General features: G+C 38.0%; 1 protein-coding gene across 11 annotated transcripts in view; it reads right to left on the bottom strand.

The window, feature by feature from the left end:
- Positions 1–18,882, bottom strand: part of CADPS2 (calcium dependent secretion activator 2) — a 517,989-nt gene that overhangs the window by 312,099 nt on the left and 187,008 nt on the right. For all 11 annotated transcript variants that reach the window (XM_064575007.1, XM_064574999.1, XM_064575000.1 and 8 more), the window contains exon 3: positions 17,241–17,573. In XM_064575007.1, coding sequence (XP_064431077.1) covers positions 17,241–17,573 — 333 coding nt within the window. The remainder of the gene's footprint in view (positions 1–17,240; positions 17,574–18,882) is intronic.

Below are 18,882 nucleotides of genomic sequence, written 5' to 3'. Positions count from 1 at the left end.
CAAAAGCTTTTAAGTATTAAATTAATCTACTGGGGCGCCTGGGTGGCTCAGTCGTTAAGCGTCTGCCTTCGGCTCAGGTCATGATGCCAGGGTCCTGGGTTCGAGCCCTGCATTGGGCTCCCTGCTCGGCGGGAGGCCTGCTTCTCCCTCTCCCATTCCCCCTGCTTGTGTTCCCTCTCTCGCTGTGTCTCTCTCTGTCAAATAAATGGATGGAATCTTAAAAAAAAAAAAAAAAAAAAAAACTAAAATAAATTAATCTACTTCACCAATAAGTTGTTTTAACTCTATTATTATTTGAACCAAAATTTATCATAAAAATAGAGCCTAACTCTACCCTACTGATTATTTCTGCTCTGTTTTCTATGCTGCCTCCCCACCCCCCATACTGCAAACACACACGTAGGTCCTTGGCTGTTCTAGACATCAGAATATCTCCAGTTATTTCTCAAAACAATGTCGTAAGTCAGTATATAACACTGGTCTTTCTCCTGAGTTCCAGCTTCCCAACTGAAGGCAAGGCCTTTCCCTTTAGGCACCCACAAAGCCCTCACACTAAAAGTAAACCTGTTTTTTTATCATCCACTCTTCATCATGGCTCCCTATTTCTACATATCATTCCCACTACCCTTGATCAGGCTATAATCTCAGAGAAGGGAGGGAGGCAAGGAAAAAGAAAGGAGATGAGGGATTAAATGAATAAGTGAACATGAATAAAGAGAATGATACTCGAACATGTTAGCCTAGTATCCTGGTCCTCCCAAATTTTATTCCATTCTCTTTTCAATTTCTTGGATAATTCCACTATCTATACAAATTAGTTTGTTCAATGTTTACCAAAGATGTTACATTTTCCCAGTCATATATTTTGCTTGTGTTTCTTCTGCCTGGGACATTCTTAATCTATCTTCATTGTTTTAATCAATCTCCAAATCTGAGATTACCTAATCAATCATTTAATAATAAAGCAGGTACTGATGACCTATCTTTCATAGTTTCCTCTTATTGTTGAACTTCAGACATTTAAGACCTCTACCTCAAATTGCAATGTAGGTCCTTTGTCAGCTCATCCTACCCTATCAAGAGGAGTAAAACAAATCCTTCTTGAATGGTGGAACTCACATAACTGTTCTCAATTTTAATGCAAATATAAAGAATAATTACAAGGCTCTTGGACCCTAACATCCCCTCCAAGCTGATCTTCTGCGAGTCAATCTCCCTCAAAAACAAAAACCCTATCTCTCCCTTTTTCCTGATCACTGAAATGAACCAACAACACGGTAACAAACTTTTTGTAATTTCATGCAACAAAAAGAATGTAATAAGAAAATGACGTTATTCCCATACCCTCAAGAAAAACACATTGCATATATGATGTTATGTATGATTCAGGTAACATTATGTCTGCTAGATGCAAAGCATTTAAGAAAAATTCCCTTATATCAATCTGATCTTCCAGATTATATATTAAAAAAACTTGACTCAGAAATAGCAGTTCTGCCATGGTCCTTGTAGAATAATTCTAAGAATCTTAAAACTGCATTTCACAGAAGGACATACTTATCTCAGCATAATAAACCAGCCCACAGCTAACATCAGACTTAATGGTGAAAGGTTAAAAGCTTTTTCTCTACTATCAGGAGTAACACAAAGGTGCCCACCCTCAGCACTCCTATTCAAGATAATACTAGAAGTCCTAGCTAAAGCAACCAGGCAAGAAAAACAAATAAAAGGTATCAGAACTGCAAAGAAGTAAATTGGTCTCTATCTGTAGAGAATATGGTTTCATGTACAGAAAATCTTAAAGACTCAACCAAAAAACCTGTTATATCTAATCAGTGAATTCAGTAGTTGCAGGATACAAAATTAACCTACAAAAACTAGTGGCATTTCTGTATACTAACAATGAATTTTCTGGGAAAAAAATACCATTAACAATAGCATAAAAACAATAAAATACTTAGGCATAAATTTTACTAAGGAGGTGAAAGATCTCTACTCTGAAAACTCCAAGACACTGATAGATAAGAGAAATCGAAGAAAACATATATAAGTGGAAAGGTATCCTGTGTTCATGGACTGGAAGACCCTATCAAATTCCAATGGCATTTCTTTTTTACAGAAGAAAAAACACACCTGAAATTTATACAGAACCACAAAAGACCCCGAAAAGCCAAAGAAGTCTTGAGAAATAACAAAGCAGGGACCATCACACTTTCCGATTTCAAGATATACTGTAGAACTATAGAACTGTAGTCATCAAAAATAGTATGGTACTAACATAAAAACACACATACAAATTGAACAGATTTGAGAACCCCGAAATTTGAGAACCCAAGTATGTACAGTTAACTAATATTTGACTAGGGAGCCCAAAATACTCAATGGAGAAAAGACAATCTCTTTAATAAATGCTGCTGGGATAATTAGATATTCACATGTAAGAGAATGAAACTGGACCCATGCCCTACACCCCTCAGGAAATTTAACTCAAGATGGATTAAAGACTTAAATAGAAGACCTGAAACCATAAAAATCCTAGAAGAAAACACAGGAAATAAAAGCTCCTTGACCTGGGTCTTGGTAATGACTTTTTTGGATATGATACCTTGACCTGGGTCTTGGTAATGACTTTTTTGGATATGATACCTAAAGCAAAAGCAACAAAATCAAATGTAAATAAGTAGAACTATATCACACTAAAAAGCTTCTGCTCAGCAAAAGAAACCATCAACAAACTGAAAAGAAAACCTACGGAACGAAGAAATATTTTCAAAGTATACATCTGTTAAGAGGCTAATATACAGAATATATAAAGAATTCATACAAATCAAAAGCAAAAAACCCCCACAATTTAAAAAATGAACCAAAGACCTGAATAGATATTTCTCCAAAGAAGATAAATGAAAGGCCAACAGGTACATGAAAAGATGCTTAACTTCCCAAGTCATTAGGGAAATGCAAATTAAAACCACAAAAATATCACCTTATTACTGTTAGAATGGTCATCATCAAAACAAGAGATAACAAATGTTGGCATGGATGTAGAGAAAAGGAAACCTGTGTGCACTGTTGGTAGGACTATAAATTGGTGCAGTCACTATGGAAAACAGTATGGAGGATCATCAAAAAATTAAAAATGGAACCACCATATGGTCTAGCAATTCCACTTCTGGGAATATATACAAAGGAAATGAAAACACAAATTTGGAAAGATATCTACATCCCCATGTTCGTAACAGCATTATTTACAATAGCCAAGACATGGAAACAATCTGAATGTCCATTGATGGACAGGATAAAGAAGTTGTGGAATACTATTCACCCATAAAAAAGAGGAAATCCTATCATTTGGGACAGTATGTATGGACCTTAAAGGCATTATGCTAAGTAGAATAAGGCAAAGAAAGATAAAAACTGTATGATCTCACTTTTGTGTGTAATCTAAAAAACATTTTTTTCCTAATTTAAAAAACAAAACTCAGAGAAAGAGATCAGACTTGTTGTTACCAAAGGCAGGTGGGGAGGAAGTGAGGGAAAATGGAGGAGGGCGGTCAAAAAGTCCAAACTTTCAGTCAGAAGATAAATAAGCACTAGGGATGTAATGTACAGCACGAGGAATATAGCTAACACTGCAGTAGAATATATGGAAAAGTTGTTAGAGTTCTCATCACAAGGAAAAAATATTTTTTCTTTATTATATCTATATGAGAAGACAGAGGCTAGCTAAACCTATGTGGTAATCATTTCACAATGTATGTAAACCAAACCATCATGCTGTACATTTTAAACTTATACAGGGAAATAGGTCAATTATTTTTCAATAAAACTGGGGAGAAAAGTACATTTCCCGAACCACACTTTCATTTGAATCCTAAAAAGTAGGGGAAAGAGGAATGAGTTAATTAAATATAAAATTACCCTATGTGAACTGAACTAAACTATATTAAATAATGGATCAAAATGTTCAAAAGCAAGAACATAAGAATTTAACCTCAAACATAAAAACCATTGGACTTCAATAGCCTGAAGACAATGCATGAATATTCTCTAAAATGGTAGATGGCAAGTTTTTTTACATCATGAAATCTTTTTTAGTATTTCCCATTTGATATTAGCATTTTATCTTCTGGACAAAAGTAATGAGCTAATAATACTTTCAAGCAACTACTTACTAACTATATTCACCTCGATAAAATAGTTGAGTACACATTCATATTAATAATTAAGTAATGCTGAAATTGAAAGACTTTAGTATTAAGTAACACAGACACTACCAGGGATATTAGAGAACTTTGTCAGAGCACATTAGAACTCCAGCTTCATCAGGACTAATAAGAACTAAATTTATGGGGTGCCTGGGTGGCTCAGTCGTTGGGCGTCTGCCTTCGGCTCAGGTCATGATCCAGGGATCCTGGGATCGAGCCCCACATCGGGCTCCCTGCTTGGCGGGAAGCCTGCTTCTCCCTCCCCCACTCCCCCTGCTTGTGCTCCTGCTCTCACTGTGTCTCTGTCTGTCAAATAAACAAATAAATAAAAAGAACTAAATTTATACAGCACTGACTACATGTAAGGACTGTCCTACATGTGCATTTAAGCCTCAGAACAACTTTATAGGACAGGTCATAACTTCATCCCACTTTAGTGATGAAAAATCTGAAGCACAGATTGCTTTAAGCAATTTTCCCAGGTCAAGGTCACACAGTTAATAAGGGACAGGGCAGTCTGACAGCAGGATTCAACTTAAATGCTTCACAACATTCCCAATGCCACACTTTCAATTTCCACTCTTTCAGTCATTCACTATCTGTGAGTACCCACAATAGGAAACACATTAAATATTATTGTAGAATTAATGGTACAAAGATTAAATATCCCATGCTCAAGCTATTAAAGTGAAGAAGAATTTATTATATATAAATATATATAATATTATATATATATTTTATTATATATAAATTTATATATAATACAAAGTAGAACAGGATAGGCTTTTGGGTAATGATAAGGAATTGTAAATTCCTCATTTTTTTCCCTCCTCCCCCAATATTAAAGAAAAAAGACTGGGGGCGGGAACAGGGAATTTCTCTTGGGTGTTGAAGAATGAACAAGGGGAATTCCAAGTGAAGAGAATAATAGGAGTCAAAATTAAAATCCAAGAAAATACAGGGAGTGATTCAGTTTACACAGAACACAAGGTATGTAAAGAACTGCTACATGGGAAAGAACATAAGCAAGTCAGGTGGGGGCCAGATGGAACAACGGGTATGAACCTCATTCTGTGGACAGAGAGGAGCCATGTTTTCTCTATTTGAAGTTGGGTCATGATGAGAACAGGATGGTGCTCCAATAATATTAATCTGGCAACAAAAATATGTAAAGTTGGAAGGGGGAAGCTGTTAAGAAGTTACTGCCATGCTCCATCTAGGAGGTACTAAAGTCTCGAGCTATGGCAATGGCCATGGACATGAAAGAGATGATATAGTATTATGGAGAAAGCAGCAGTGCAGGTAATTGGGCTGGAAGACATAAAAGGACTGATGGTTAGGAGTCGGAAGGCTGAACACAAATAGAAGGAGAGCCACACATTTAGGATGAGGAAAAAAAAATGGCATTTTGAACCTACTGTGTCTGAGGAGTTTCAGATTCATCAGTTTGCCCTGGGCTATGGTGAGACAGAATGCAGAGGAGCTGACCTAAGTGAAAAGGGTAAAAGGCAGTGATAGTCAAAATAAGCAGAATGAGTTTTTGTTTTGTTGTTGTTTTTTTTAATCATTACAGTATTTTTCAGTGGATCTAACTCAGTGCAACAATCACAGTAGCATCTCGTTTCTCAAAAACAGGATAGTGAACCTATCCATATTTTCAAACACTATTGCTCTTGGTACCATACCATGTACAAAATGAGTTCACAAACCTCTGGTGAGGATTCAGAGACAGAAAGGGAAGCCTTATTAATCTGGAGATCTTCACATCAGAATCATGAAAACACTCACAAATAGAAAATGACATCATTTTAAACAGTGAACGATAATAAAGGCCTTTCTCTAAGTTTGTAACAAATAGCCAGAATCAATCACAGCCACCCATTACACAAGTAAAATCTTACTAAGATAATGATCAGTTGGCCCTGCTCTAACGTGATTAGGGTAAATGGAAATTTTTTATACTCTAAAGCAAAGATGATTTAGGATATTATGACCTTGATAATCAGCTCAAAGCATGAAATATCACCAGGTACTCTTTTGTGAGAATGTGTCAACCTCTCTTCCTCAGCCTTTTCAAATTGTTTTTTTTTTTTTTAAAGTGGATTATAAAAACAGAGAAGTTGGTCTAACCATCTACCAAAAGAAACAGGTGTTAAGTTTTCTGGGCCATACATTTCTAAAAGTTGAAAAGTAATAAACACTTAAGAAGAAAGTCTGATGGCATGAGCTTGGCACACAGTAAATGCCCAACAAATTTAATAAAATGATTCCAAGTACTATATAGAAGGGATTTCTTGAATATATAATGTTGTTACTCGTTGATCCCTAAAGATTTTTCTGTTAATTCTATTTTCTTACCTTCCTGGTTCTACTTTTAACTGACTCCAGGACAGTCAAGAGTGCCTTCTACCATGACACATGCAAGGGTCACTTCATTGTCATCTTCCCTGACCTCTGAGCAGCTTGTGGCATAAACACTCTCCTTCTTTGACAGGTCTTCTCTTGGCTTCCCTGACATTACACTCTGGTTTTCCTCCTACTTCACTGGCTCTGTCCCTTTTGTGCAGCCTCTAAATCCTGGTGTCCATAGGACCCTATCCTAGGCCCCTTCTCATCTTGAGCTCCAGACTCTCCTAAAATGATCTCATAGTGTCCCCTGGCTTCAAATACTAACTTTATCTAAATGATTCCCAAATCCGTATGCCAACCCTGATGACTCATTGGAATTTCAGATCTGCACACCTGACCACCACCTGCCATTTCCACATGGACGTTTAGTATTTCGTTTTCAGCATGTACAAAACAGAACTCCTGATTTCTCCCCCACACTTCTCCCTCCAAAAATGTTGCTCCTTGAGAAGAGGGAATGCCATATATTGAGAGCCTAGAACAGTGCTTGACTAGAGTAGGCACTATGTTGAAAGAAAACCCTAATCACAGATGCCCCATCAGACCATGGTTAACACAGGCTGCATCATATAAACATTAACAAATGGAAAGAAAGCCATTAAAACATACTACCTTTTCTATAAAAAGAAAGGGAGAAGAATAGGCGGTATTACTCAAAGTTCTAGTAAATGGTAGGTCTTATGCTATAGACCCAAGTGGACTCCCAGTTTCTGCCTGAATTCCTAGACTTCCATCTTTGTCCCTTTCCAAGCAATCAGGTGTTCTAGTGTTTTGACTCAAGCCAAAGTTCCCAAGTTTGGGGGGAGCCCAGAAGGATTCTGAAGCACAGAATCTGAAGGGCATAAATCCAAAAGAACGTGAAAACAGACTCCTAGGGTCCAATCCAGTAGTCTAGGAACTTCACGGGCAACAGAGAAATAAAACAGGACCATACCAGGGCAAGGAGCAGGAAAAAAAATAATAAATAAATAATAATGCTGGGTCATGCCCACAGGGTGGCAGGGTATGAAAGATACGAAATCCATTCTTTAGGCCCCAGAGAAAGATCTTTCCAGAATCCCAAACTGTTCCTGTCATGTCATTGCTTACAGCCTACCTGTGTTCCCTAGCTCATGATAAATTCCAAGCTCTTCTGGTTAGCATTTAGACCCTTAACATTCAAGTCCTAACTCTTTAGCCTCATCCCCTGCTACTCCAGCAATACACATGACATACCTTCCTAACAGATTCCAAGCTTTTCACTCTCCTTGTGCCTTTGTAAATGTTATTTTCCACCTGTCTGTTAAATTTCTTTCCATCTTCTAAAATTCAGGAATTTGTGCCTTCTTAGAATCTTCATTACACTTTCATTAAAGCTCCAAATGAAAATTAGGTTTTCCACACTGCCAAATGACCTCTTCCTCCTGGACACATTGCTAGATGGTTTCTCAGCCTCCCCTACAGTTTGAGGTCACCATGGCATTAAGTCTTCAATGGACAGTCAGGCCAGGGATCCCCAACCTAACTGTGCATCTTCATCACCACAATGTAGAAAGAAGGCTTTTTAAAAATAGACAGTGGGTCCTATTTTCCACAGATTGTTTCACTTAGTCTGAGGTGGGGCCCAGGTGTCCAGTGGTTTTTAAAGCTCCTTGGGTCACACTAATGTGCAGCCAGGGTGAACACTAAAGAAATCTGTGCAAACTATCATCTGTTAAATTAAAATACTGCCATCCACATCCTCACATCAGGCTGTATACATACCTTCAGTAACATCCTGTTTAACTATATCATTACATTTTCTTTTTTTTTTTTTTACCATTACATTTTCTTTATAGATCTGTCTCCTTACCACATGCAAATACCTTCAAAGAACCAAATCTTGTCATTTTTGCATTTTCCCTTGCTGACATTTTTAAATATCTCATTTTAATTTTGATAGAATATTTTCATGAAAAATCATGAAGAAGATATAGTTACTTATACTTGAAATGGTATATCCATATGATCCTTTTTCATTAAGAGTTGAGAGCAGGTCTTGAAGTACATTAGCAAAAATACTCCCGCCCCCCTCCCCCACCGCCGGACCCCACTATTACTACTACAAAGATGCCTCGTCTCTGGGATGTCTGTTCTCTTTAAAAAATGGGGCACCTATGTGGCTCAGTCAGTTAAGCATCTGCCTTCGGCTAGGTCATGATCTTAGAGTCCTGGGATTGAGTCCCTCATCTTCTTCTCCCTCTCCCTGTTCCTCTGTGTGCACGCGCACAGTCTAATAAATCAATCAATCTTTAAAAACATAAAAAATGGAAAAGTTGGAATACCACCCTACTTTCTATAGGCTAGATCTGGGTAATGAAAAATCTAAAAATAAATGCAAAGAATGTCTGACGATAGCCTGTATCTGTGATCTAGTCTGATTTGTGAAAAAGTGAATTAAAACATTTTAGGAGAAATCTTACTTAGGAATATTCTTACGTAGTTCCCTTACATATAGGCCATAGGTAAAAACCAAAATAATGCATAGTCAAATGAAACAAAACTTATTGATAAAACCTTTAATTTGATTTAATATATTAAAATTGCATTCACAATTTTAATTTTTAGAGAAGAAATTGATTCGTTATTACTAATCAGATATCCAAATTCATTTAAATGAAATCAGAGTCATCTAATTTATATCATGACACATTCATTTAAAAAAGTGAACGTGGGGGTGCCTGGGTGGTTCAGTTGGTTAAACATCTGCCTTTGGCTCAGGTCATGACCTCTGGGTCCTGGGGTCAGCCATGCATCGGGCTCCGCACTCAGCGGGGAGTCTGCTGCTCCCTCTCCTGCTGCCCTCCCACTGCTCCTGCTCTGTCAAGTAAAAAAAAAAAAAAAAAAAAAAAAAAGTGAACATGTAGGGTGCCTGGGTGGCTCAGATGGTTAAGCATCTGCCTTTGGTTCAGGATCCTGGGATTGAGCCCTGAGTTGGCCTCCCTGCTCAGCGGGGAGTATGCTTCCCCTTCTCCCCCCATCACCACTAATGCTCTCTCTTGCGCACTCTATCTCAAGTAAAATCTTAAAAAAAAAAAATGAACATGTATATAAATATTATGGCCATTCCAATTATTAACTCCAGAATTTCAAAAATCAGGTACTATAAAATTGACTCATTCTTAAGGTCTGAAGTTTCTTCTTGCTGTATCCTAAAACGTAACTGCCATTTCATGACATTTACTTGAAGATTTTCCTCAGCATTTTGAGCTTTAAAATTACCTAGATTTGAAAAGTATAACCTAATTGTCATTTCTACAGCTTTATTTTCTTATTTTGAAAATGATTTTTGTTATCAAATTTAACTGCCTCTGTAGGGTGTGCTTTATTTCTGCCAAAGTCGACAAGTTATATTAAATAAAAAGTATTATCAAATCACACACTAGTTGAGACAAAAGAGGTGAAAGGCAGATAGCAATTTCCCCTGAGCATTCACATTTCTCCCTCTTCTATTTTCCTTTGACATCCTGAATGCAGATCTTCCAAGGTAAGACTCACAGTGAGAGGGGAAGAAACACAGCAACTGCCTAGATTTGTTGATTTCCTTAAAACTCTTAAACCCAAAGTGCTTAAACTCCAAAGCTAAAATTCCTAGAGAAAGGGTATCATAAACCTACTTAAAAGTTTTTTTTATTTGAGGGAGCGAGCAAGCTGTCCAGGCACGTGGCAGGGGGGAGGGGCAGAGGGAGAGGGAGAACCAGACCCCCGCCCCCACTCTGAGCAGGGAGCCTGATGCAGGGATCCATCCCAGGACCCTGAGATCATGACCAAAGGCAGACACTTAACAGACTGAGCCACCCAGGTGCCCCTGAACACTACTTTTTAACCATTTGTAAATTATTCCTGCTTATCCCTTAAAATGTGCAACAGTTCCGTAGTATCACTCAGAGTTCTTACAGTCTTCAGACTATAAGAAATTAGGGTGGAGGGATATTTAGAGGAAGATTTCAGTTAAATTTCCTTGGACTCTTGGGTAAATATGGGTGGGTCACTTTTTTTGGTTAATGGAATGAGATTATGAAAGATTAATAAAGGTAGCCTTGGGCAGAAAAGATGAGGATTCAGATAGCTGTCAAATTCAGTTACTAAATCTCTTAAAATACAAATTAAGAAGAGGAGACTTACTGTTGATATGGTACGATGTACCCCACCATGCACACTCTGGTCCTGCAGGACTGGATCGCTCTCCAGTTTGCAACACCCTTAACCTACATCTGCTAACTGTCATCTCAAACCATGGTCCCTTCTCTTCCTTATACTCCAGCAGCAACAAAGACCTGGAGTTCCCCAAGTGCCAAAGCTATTTTGGATACTTTACAACATACTCATCCCTCCTGGCAGAATACCTCTTTAGCATCTTATTCTGGTGTTTTCATGACACTCCTCCAATACTGTGTTCTTTTCAACCTCAAGAACACAGAGCCAGGATCTCACCACACCACTGTTTGCATTTACAATGGCACTTTTTTTTTTCTTTTAAAAATAAATCTAGCAAATAAGTAGGTCTAGTCTCTGTGTTCCTATCATTCAACACACTGCTTGGCACATAATTTCTTTTTTTTTTTTTTTAAAGATTTTATTTATTTATTTGACAGAGAGATAGAGAGCACAAGTAGGCAGAGAGGCAGGCAGAGGGAGAGGGAGAAGCAGGCTCTCCGCTGAGCAAGGAGCCTGACGTGGGGCTCGATCCCAGGACCCTGGGATCACGACCCGAGCCGAAGGCAGCCGTTTAACTGACTGAGCCACCCAGGCGCCCCACATAATTTCTTATTATATTTGTACGTGATTATGGAGACTAAGTTAACTAAATGACTTGAACATAATGTATTACACCCTTTGTCACATTTTAAAATAATCTTTAATAACCTATTTTTTGTTCAAAGGCAGCTGATTACTAGTACCACTTAAGTAGCAGCATTTTATTAAAAAATAGGTGAAAAAATTTTTAAGATTATAAAGTACATACCTTTAATATCAACTGTTTCTTTAAGATTTTTTTTTTTTTATTTGAGACAGAGAGAATGAGAGAGAGCACATGAGAGGGGGGAGGGTCAGAGGGAGAAGCAGACTCCCCGCCGAGCAGGGAGCCCTATGCGGGACTCAATCCCGGGACTCCAGGATCATGACCTGAGCCGAAGGCAGTCACTCAACCGACTGAGCCACCCAGGCGCCCTCAACTGTTTCTTTAAAGGTATAACTATATTTACTTGAAATTCACTGCATTTCCTTAAAACTACTCTGAAATTAAACTTTTCACGAACAGACTTTTTCCTTCTGTTCTGTTACTTCACTGTACTTCTAGTCGAGTAAATCATGGCTAACAATATCAGATTCTTATATTGTTATGTTGCTCATTTTAGAATGAGCTCCTTCCTTTGTTACCTAATGCTTTGTTCTGTAAATGTGCAGCAATACAAACACATTTCTCTCAAACCAAAGAATCCAAAGTGTGGCAGGTGGTTTTACTAGCACAAAAGCTAATCTACGAAATATCTGGATCGTTCTTATTCTTTATTTTTTGGAAACATGTAATAATTTTTCTTTCAATTATCCCTAGTTTTATAATTTGTGATATCCTCTACATTCGGGTTTTACTTTCATGCCTTAACTTTGATAATTACTAAGTTCCTGGCTCTAATCAAACATAATGTAACCACCTCTGCTTTTCTGTTTTTCCATTCCTGATGCTGATCCTACAGCTCTGGGATGAGACTGCGACCACACGAAGCTCGGGTGGCATCAGGCTGCGGCTCTGGTGCCACTCCCTTCACATTCCGGTTTTTCCTTTCTCAAGGACCAGGGGCTGTCTGGCTGTTGCCATCCTGCACATCTTAGCAGAACAGCTCTGTATGCAGAGCTTCTGCCCCGGAAGCAAGCACATATCTGAGAGATTTCCTAGGGGGACCCTACCAGCAAAAAACAAGGGACCAGCTAAGGGTGAACAAATACAGAAGAGTTACAGTTAGTAAGTCTCCAAGCCTTTCCTGAGATGTCAGGAAAGTGGAGTAAATTTCACCGACCTGTACCTGGAGCCAGGTTCCAACAGCTCAGCTAGCTTTAAGGTCCTTTCTCCACTCCCCCAACCCCTGCTCCACTATTCCTCTTCTCCAACTATTCCTTTCCTATAAAGGGCAGTTTACTGTCTGTATTTTCTATCACCTTTTCTTTTTAGACCTCTGTTGAAATACAATGGAAGAACAAATAAGATACATATGCCCTTGAGAAAGAAAAAAGAATCTCAGCTGTTTTCGTCCATTTTCATTATTTCATTGATTTCATAAAATGATTGTTACTCCAAAGTAAAGCTCTTCCTTTATTTATACAAGTATTTTTTGTAATTTTTCTCAAGTCTATCAAAGAAATAACCCTTAAGGGCTTTTCAAATCTCAGAACCAAAGGAATTGCAGTTTGAGCTCAGACCTGTAAAGAGATTCGAAGTCATCACTCCCATTCTTAAAATAAAGAGCTAAACAACCTGAAAATCAATGACTTTTCTTGGACTTGTCAGAGAACTAAGGTTGCAGGGCAAACCACTAACCCAACACCTGGAGACACAATCAAAACCAGAGAGGTGTAATATTGGAAACAGAAGTCAGTGGAGGCCATGAAGAGTAGGACTACTTACTTGACAAGTAATTTGGACAAATTACTAGAAGCTTAGTGCAGAGAGTGAGAAACTCCTGGTGCTGTCATCAGAAGGGGGCGTCTATAGTAATCCCACCAAGTTCTCATTGTAGGGATCCAAGAAAGATGCCCATGTGGACTTGGCAGGAAGAAGGGAAGAAAAGCCACTGTTAAACCTCCCATATTCTTCTACCTAACAAAGGGGGGTGGATTTTGCCAAAAGGAAACACTGAATAATTGTCCCTGCTGCAGAGAGAAAAGGCTACCCTCTGCAGTCTTTTGCAGCCTTCTGATCTCTTCTACACCTGAGTGAAGAGGAGGCACAATTTCAAGGAAACAGACTGGATATCCTTTAAGCGAGGAAGGGAATAAGGCATATGGTGGGAAGGGAAGCCATACTCCTAGACAAGGGACAGAAACACTTGTGAAGGCTACAGCCCCGAGACCTAGGCCTACTAAAAATCCGAGATGCAGTCAGACTGTAGAACAGTCCCTACTCCCCAACACTCTACCACAGCACCAACACAGCTCCAGGGTAACAGCGGAGGGGCTGTAAGACTCTTTCTGAAGATGAATACTCAGGAAAGCCTCAAGTCAAAAGGACATTAGGAGAATTTGAAGCTTCTTGTACCTACAAACATTACAATAAACATTAAACACAGCCTACCTTCCAGTCAGATTAATGTAAATCCTCACACTAAAGGCAAATATACCTCAGTTCTTATAATCTGATACAACAGGCCTGGCTTTCAAAAAAAAAAACTTACAAAACATGCCAAAAGAGAAAAAGAAACAGACTGGAGAGACAAAGCAAGCATCCCAATGGGATTTAGTGGTGACAGAGATGTTATAGTTATTAAAAAAAAAAAAAAAAAAGGAGTTTAACTTAGATTAATAAATTAAGGGCTCTAATGGAAAAAGTTAAAAACATGCAAGAACAGATGGGTAATGTAAATAAGTAGATGGGAACTCCAAGAAAGACTCAAAGAGAAATGCTAGAGGTTAGTAACACTAGCACAAATGAACACAGCCTTTGATGGGCTCATCAGCAGACCTGAGGGTTTTGAGGAAGAGTCAGTGAACTTGAAGAAAGGTCAACATACACTTCCCAATCTCAAATGCAAGGAGAAAAAAACAAAAACAAACAACCCGTAACTGCGGGACAATATCAAATATGGGTGACACAAATATAACTGGACTACAAGGAGGAGGTGAGAATGGGACAGAAGGAAAATCTGAAGTAATCACGGCCGAGAATTTTCCGCAAACTGAACAACAGACACCAACCCACAGAAACAGAAAGTTCAGAGAATGCCAAGCAAGAGAATCATAAAGCCTATCCCCAGGCATATCATACTCCAACTCAGGAAACTAAGACAAGGAGAAAATACTGAAGTCAGAACACAGGAGCTTCAGACTTCTCATCAGAAAGCATGCAAGCAAGAAAAGCATGAATTGAAACCTTCAGAGTGTTGAAAGAGAAAAAAAGGCTAACTGAGAATCCTATATTCAGTGAAATTATCCTTTATACATGAAAACAGACAAACAAAAACTGAGAACCTCATCACCAGTCGTCCTGCCTTGCAAGAGGTATTTAAAGAAGCTTTTCAGAAAAATAAGGAAAATGACACCAGTCAGAAACTTGGGTCTACACAAAGAGTATCAGGAGAAGGAATGAAGGTAAAATACTAAAATTTTTATTTTTCTTGCTTATTCTCAATATCTAAAAATTAACCATTTAAAGCAATAATAGTAACAATGCACTAGATGATAAAAACATCACGGTAATGAAGGACAGAAGTATCAGTGAAATAAATGACAGATGTCAGAAGGGATGGGAGGGAGGAATTGGGAATTCTCTATTCTAGGACAGCTGTACTACACTTGAAGACTTATAATGTTATTTGAATATGGACTTGAATAATTTAAAATGTAGACTGTAAACCCTAGAGCCACCACTAAACTACTCCTAACCAAGTTTAAAAAAAAAAACAAAAAACCCAAAAAACAGGTAGTACATCAAAGGAAAATCACATAAAATTGAATCACATAAAATGCTCAATTCAAATGAGAGAAGGCAGAAATGGGTGGGGAAGGGGACAAGGGACAAATGACAAATCCAAGGAAGTGACAACCCTTAACTAAGACTGTAGAACTTCAGCCAACTATATCACTTTAAATATAAATAGTCTAAACATAGCCATTAAAAGACAGAGATGTCTGACTGGATTAAAAAAAAAAACAAGAGGCAATTCAATGCTGTCCACTAGAAACCCACTTTAAAAACAAGGAATCAGATAGGTTAACAGTAAACAGAGAAAGACACCAGGCTAACTAATCAAAAGAAAGCTGGAGTAGCCGTATTAGTTTAAGACAAAGCAGACTTCAGAAAAAAAAAATAATTATCAGGGATAAAGAGGGATTTTATACAATGATAAAGGAGTTAATTACATAAAAAGACATAACACTGCTGCACTTATTAAAAAAAAAAACCCGACGTCAGTGGATGTTATGACCCTGTAACACCCAGTATAAGTTTCAATGCAGTTGTTATAACTCATTTTAGAGATCCATCTGCTCTACTAGGCTTCAGCATATCGAGATATGGAGAACAAATATCTTCATTTGCTCAGCTTGGTTTCCCCAACATCCAGCAAGTCAAAAACTTGAATAAATACTCAATAAATATCTACCAAATGTGTGAATCTGAATTTAACAAGTCATGTTCATCAATATTTAGCTGTACAAGTGAGTTACTGTTTCATTAAAAATACAAAGTCCCAGTTGCATTAATCTTTTAAAACAGAAGATTGTGGTTTTATAGTCATCTGCCACTATTATCAAATAGCTACCTGGTTTAATAATAATGAAAACAATTATGATGAATGCATGAATTGTTCACAGGGTTAAGATGCTACATTGCTTTACTATTACCTGTCAATTTATTCATTTGAAGTGATTCACAAGTTAGTAATGCAAAGCAAATGATACACATAGAAAGCAGAAATTAAGAGATTTGTGAAAAGATTAAAAATAAAGGTAAATGGGGGCGCCTGGGTGGCTCAGTTGGTTAAGCGATTGCTTTCGGCTCAGGTCATGATCCCGGAGTCCCGGGATCGAGTCCCACATCGGGCTCCCTGCTCGGCGGGGAGTCTGCTTCTCCCTCTAACCCTACCCCTTCTTGCGCTCTCTCTCTCACTCTCTCTCTCTAATAAATTAATTTAAAAAAAATCTTAAAAAAAAATAAAGGTAAATGTATGTACATTATAGAAGGTAACTAATGCACAAATTTCAAAATGCCTGAATTTTGTCTATTTAAATTGTATATTAGGGCATAGTTAAATAATTTATACCACTAACATAAACAAAATGCAAACATGAAATGGATACATTATTAGACAAATCATAGGGCCCAAAGATGAAAGATGTGGAACATGACATTTTATTCAATTTGTCCTATGTATGAGTCGAATAACAACTGAAGAGAAAAAGTATTTTTTATTTGGTCATCTCTAAATTACATAATTCAGCAACATCTTCATTCATTTCTATCCGGCTGGGTTAAAGAAATTCTGGAAGTTTCAATTTCATAGAACTCAGGAGACCAGCATAACTATGAAAAAAATTATTTTGCACTCAAGAATACCTCCTTATTATAAATTGCCCAGCTTTTTTAGGTAACAGCTGATTTTCATTTTATTATTTGGGGTATTCCCCTTATGTACCCAATAGGTGAAAATCTGATGTCCTAACATAAGGCACATGGCAACGATTACTTACAGGATAGAATGTACTGATACTCTTCTCCCTCCATCAAATAATTCTTTCAAAGTTTCTTTCAAATACCACTACTCAATTTATTAAAATTCATTTTCACTCAACTTTGCAGGCAAAGTAATTATAAAATGTACATTTTCATAGGCTTGTAAATATTTGATGTTCATTCTGAGCCAGGTGGGGAAATGGGAAATATGGACCACTTACCTGACATGCATTATAAAGGAGTTGGTGTTCTAGTTTTTTAATACCCAGAATCTGCTGAAACATCTCATAGAGTTGCTCCTTGCTCAGAATAAGTTCAGACACAGCACTTAAGGCCATTCTATTGGACTGTTTGCACATATCGTCTTCACCTCTGTAAATGGCATCATATTTAGCTATCCATGAACTAAGCACCGTCTCTTTGCTCAAGCCATCAATTTCTGGCAGACTCCGCACACGTTTTTCTATGTTTTTCTTAAACACCTCTCTGAAGTCATTAGCAGAACACCCTCCACTCTGAACCATTCTGGCCACTCGATCACTCTTCAGAAAAACCTAGGAGACACAAAAAAACAGACAAAAAACCCATTTACAATTAGGCAGGAACACTAACAGTCCTTGCTTTTAACAATACAGCCAGAATTATGACACCAAGTATTCCACAATGATTTAAAATGTTTTATAACATATGGTAAATAATGACATAAAGAAGGACCCCAATCTTCTAAAATGATGAAATGTTTACAAGAGGCAGTAATGAAAGCTAAGAAATCGTATGATGAGCCAACCTGAACTACATGCACCCCCACCTGAAGGTCATGGGCATCTCTGCAACTGAATCCTTTCAGAGTTAAGAAGTTAATTGGAGATGTAAACTCAACTTCTTTATCTGTACTTTAGAGTTCTGGCTAGTTTTTCAGCAGGGAGGGGGTTCCCAATTATTTGAATGAGGATCTGAAGGTCAATAGCTGGTATCCAAGTCAGTACCCAGCATGTATAACTTAATCAAAGCTGCTCCATAGCTGGGGGATTAGGGTGCAACCGTCCCCCCATCCCGGACTTCACCAGTCCCCCAACTTCTTGCACATGTCTCAGAGCCGGTAAGAATGGATGACAGAAAAGCAAAATCTGTACGAAATATCTAGATGTTCCCTAGTACCAGGCAATAACATACAAAGACAACCACAGAAAGAGAGAGAGAGGTTCATGAAATTGACAGGAAGAGATGAGTAATAATAAGGTCTTACTGTGCAAAACATCAGAGTTGGCCTTAGAACTCTCCTTTCTTCTAAGTTACAGACCCAAATATCAATAAATATCAGTCAAGATTCATTAAATATCTATTTTGTCATCAACAGTCCTAAGAATCCTCTTCAAAGCAGGTAACACTGCTTTTATTCCTATTTTTCCTATGACAACAAAAAATTCTCCTAGAAGAGCCTGTAGGATTATTCAGTGCAGTCCCCATGAGTTAGAGCTGTTAAGCTTATGAAACAAAAACCCATGTCAACTTTTACCCTAAAAACTGACTTGGAATAATGGTACTGAGTTAGGACCCCATTACTTGGACTGGACTATCATCATGTCTGTCTGGCGTGTGGGTAAGCAGGACACACGTTCCGTATAAAGTGGCCTCACTGGTCCCAGTGACCATCACCTGACTCCAAACTTTTCCCCAATATTTGATTTCTCCCCTTTTAGAGTCATTCACCCAAAATGTTGTTTCCTATCTTTGCTCAATGGCCAGAGGAATCCTGACTCTCAAACATTTTGGCTAATGTACTGAAATAGGGGTTGTAAATTCTACATTGGGCAAACATTTAACACATACACACATTTCCTGTCTATCAGCTGTGCCTCAGTC

This window comes from Mirounga angustirostris, unplaced genomic scaffold (genome assembly GCF_029215605.1).
Source record: "Mirounga angustirostris isolate CCGP_5_RB_7025 unplaced genomic scaffold, mMirAng1.0.hap1 SCAF_12, whole genome shotgun sequence".
Taxonomy (NCBI): domain Eukaryota; kingdom Metazoa; phylum Chordata; class Mammalia; order Carnivora; family Phocidae; genus Mirounga; species Mirounga angustirostris.
This window is presented reverse-complemented; position numbering and strand designations above follow the sequence as displayed.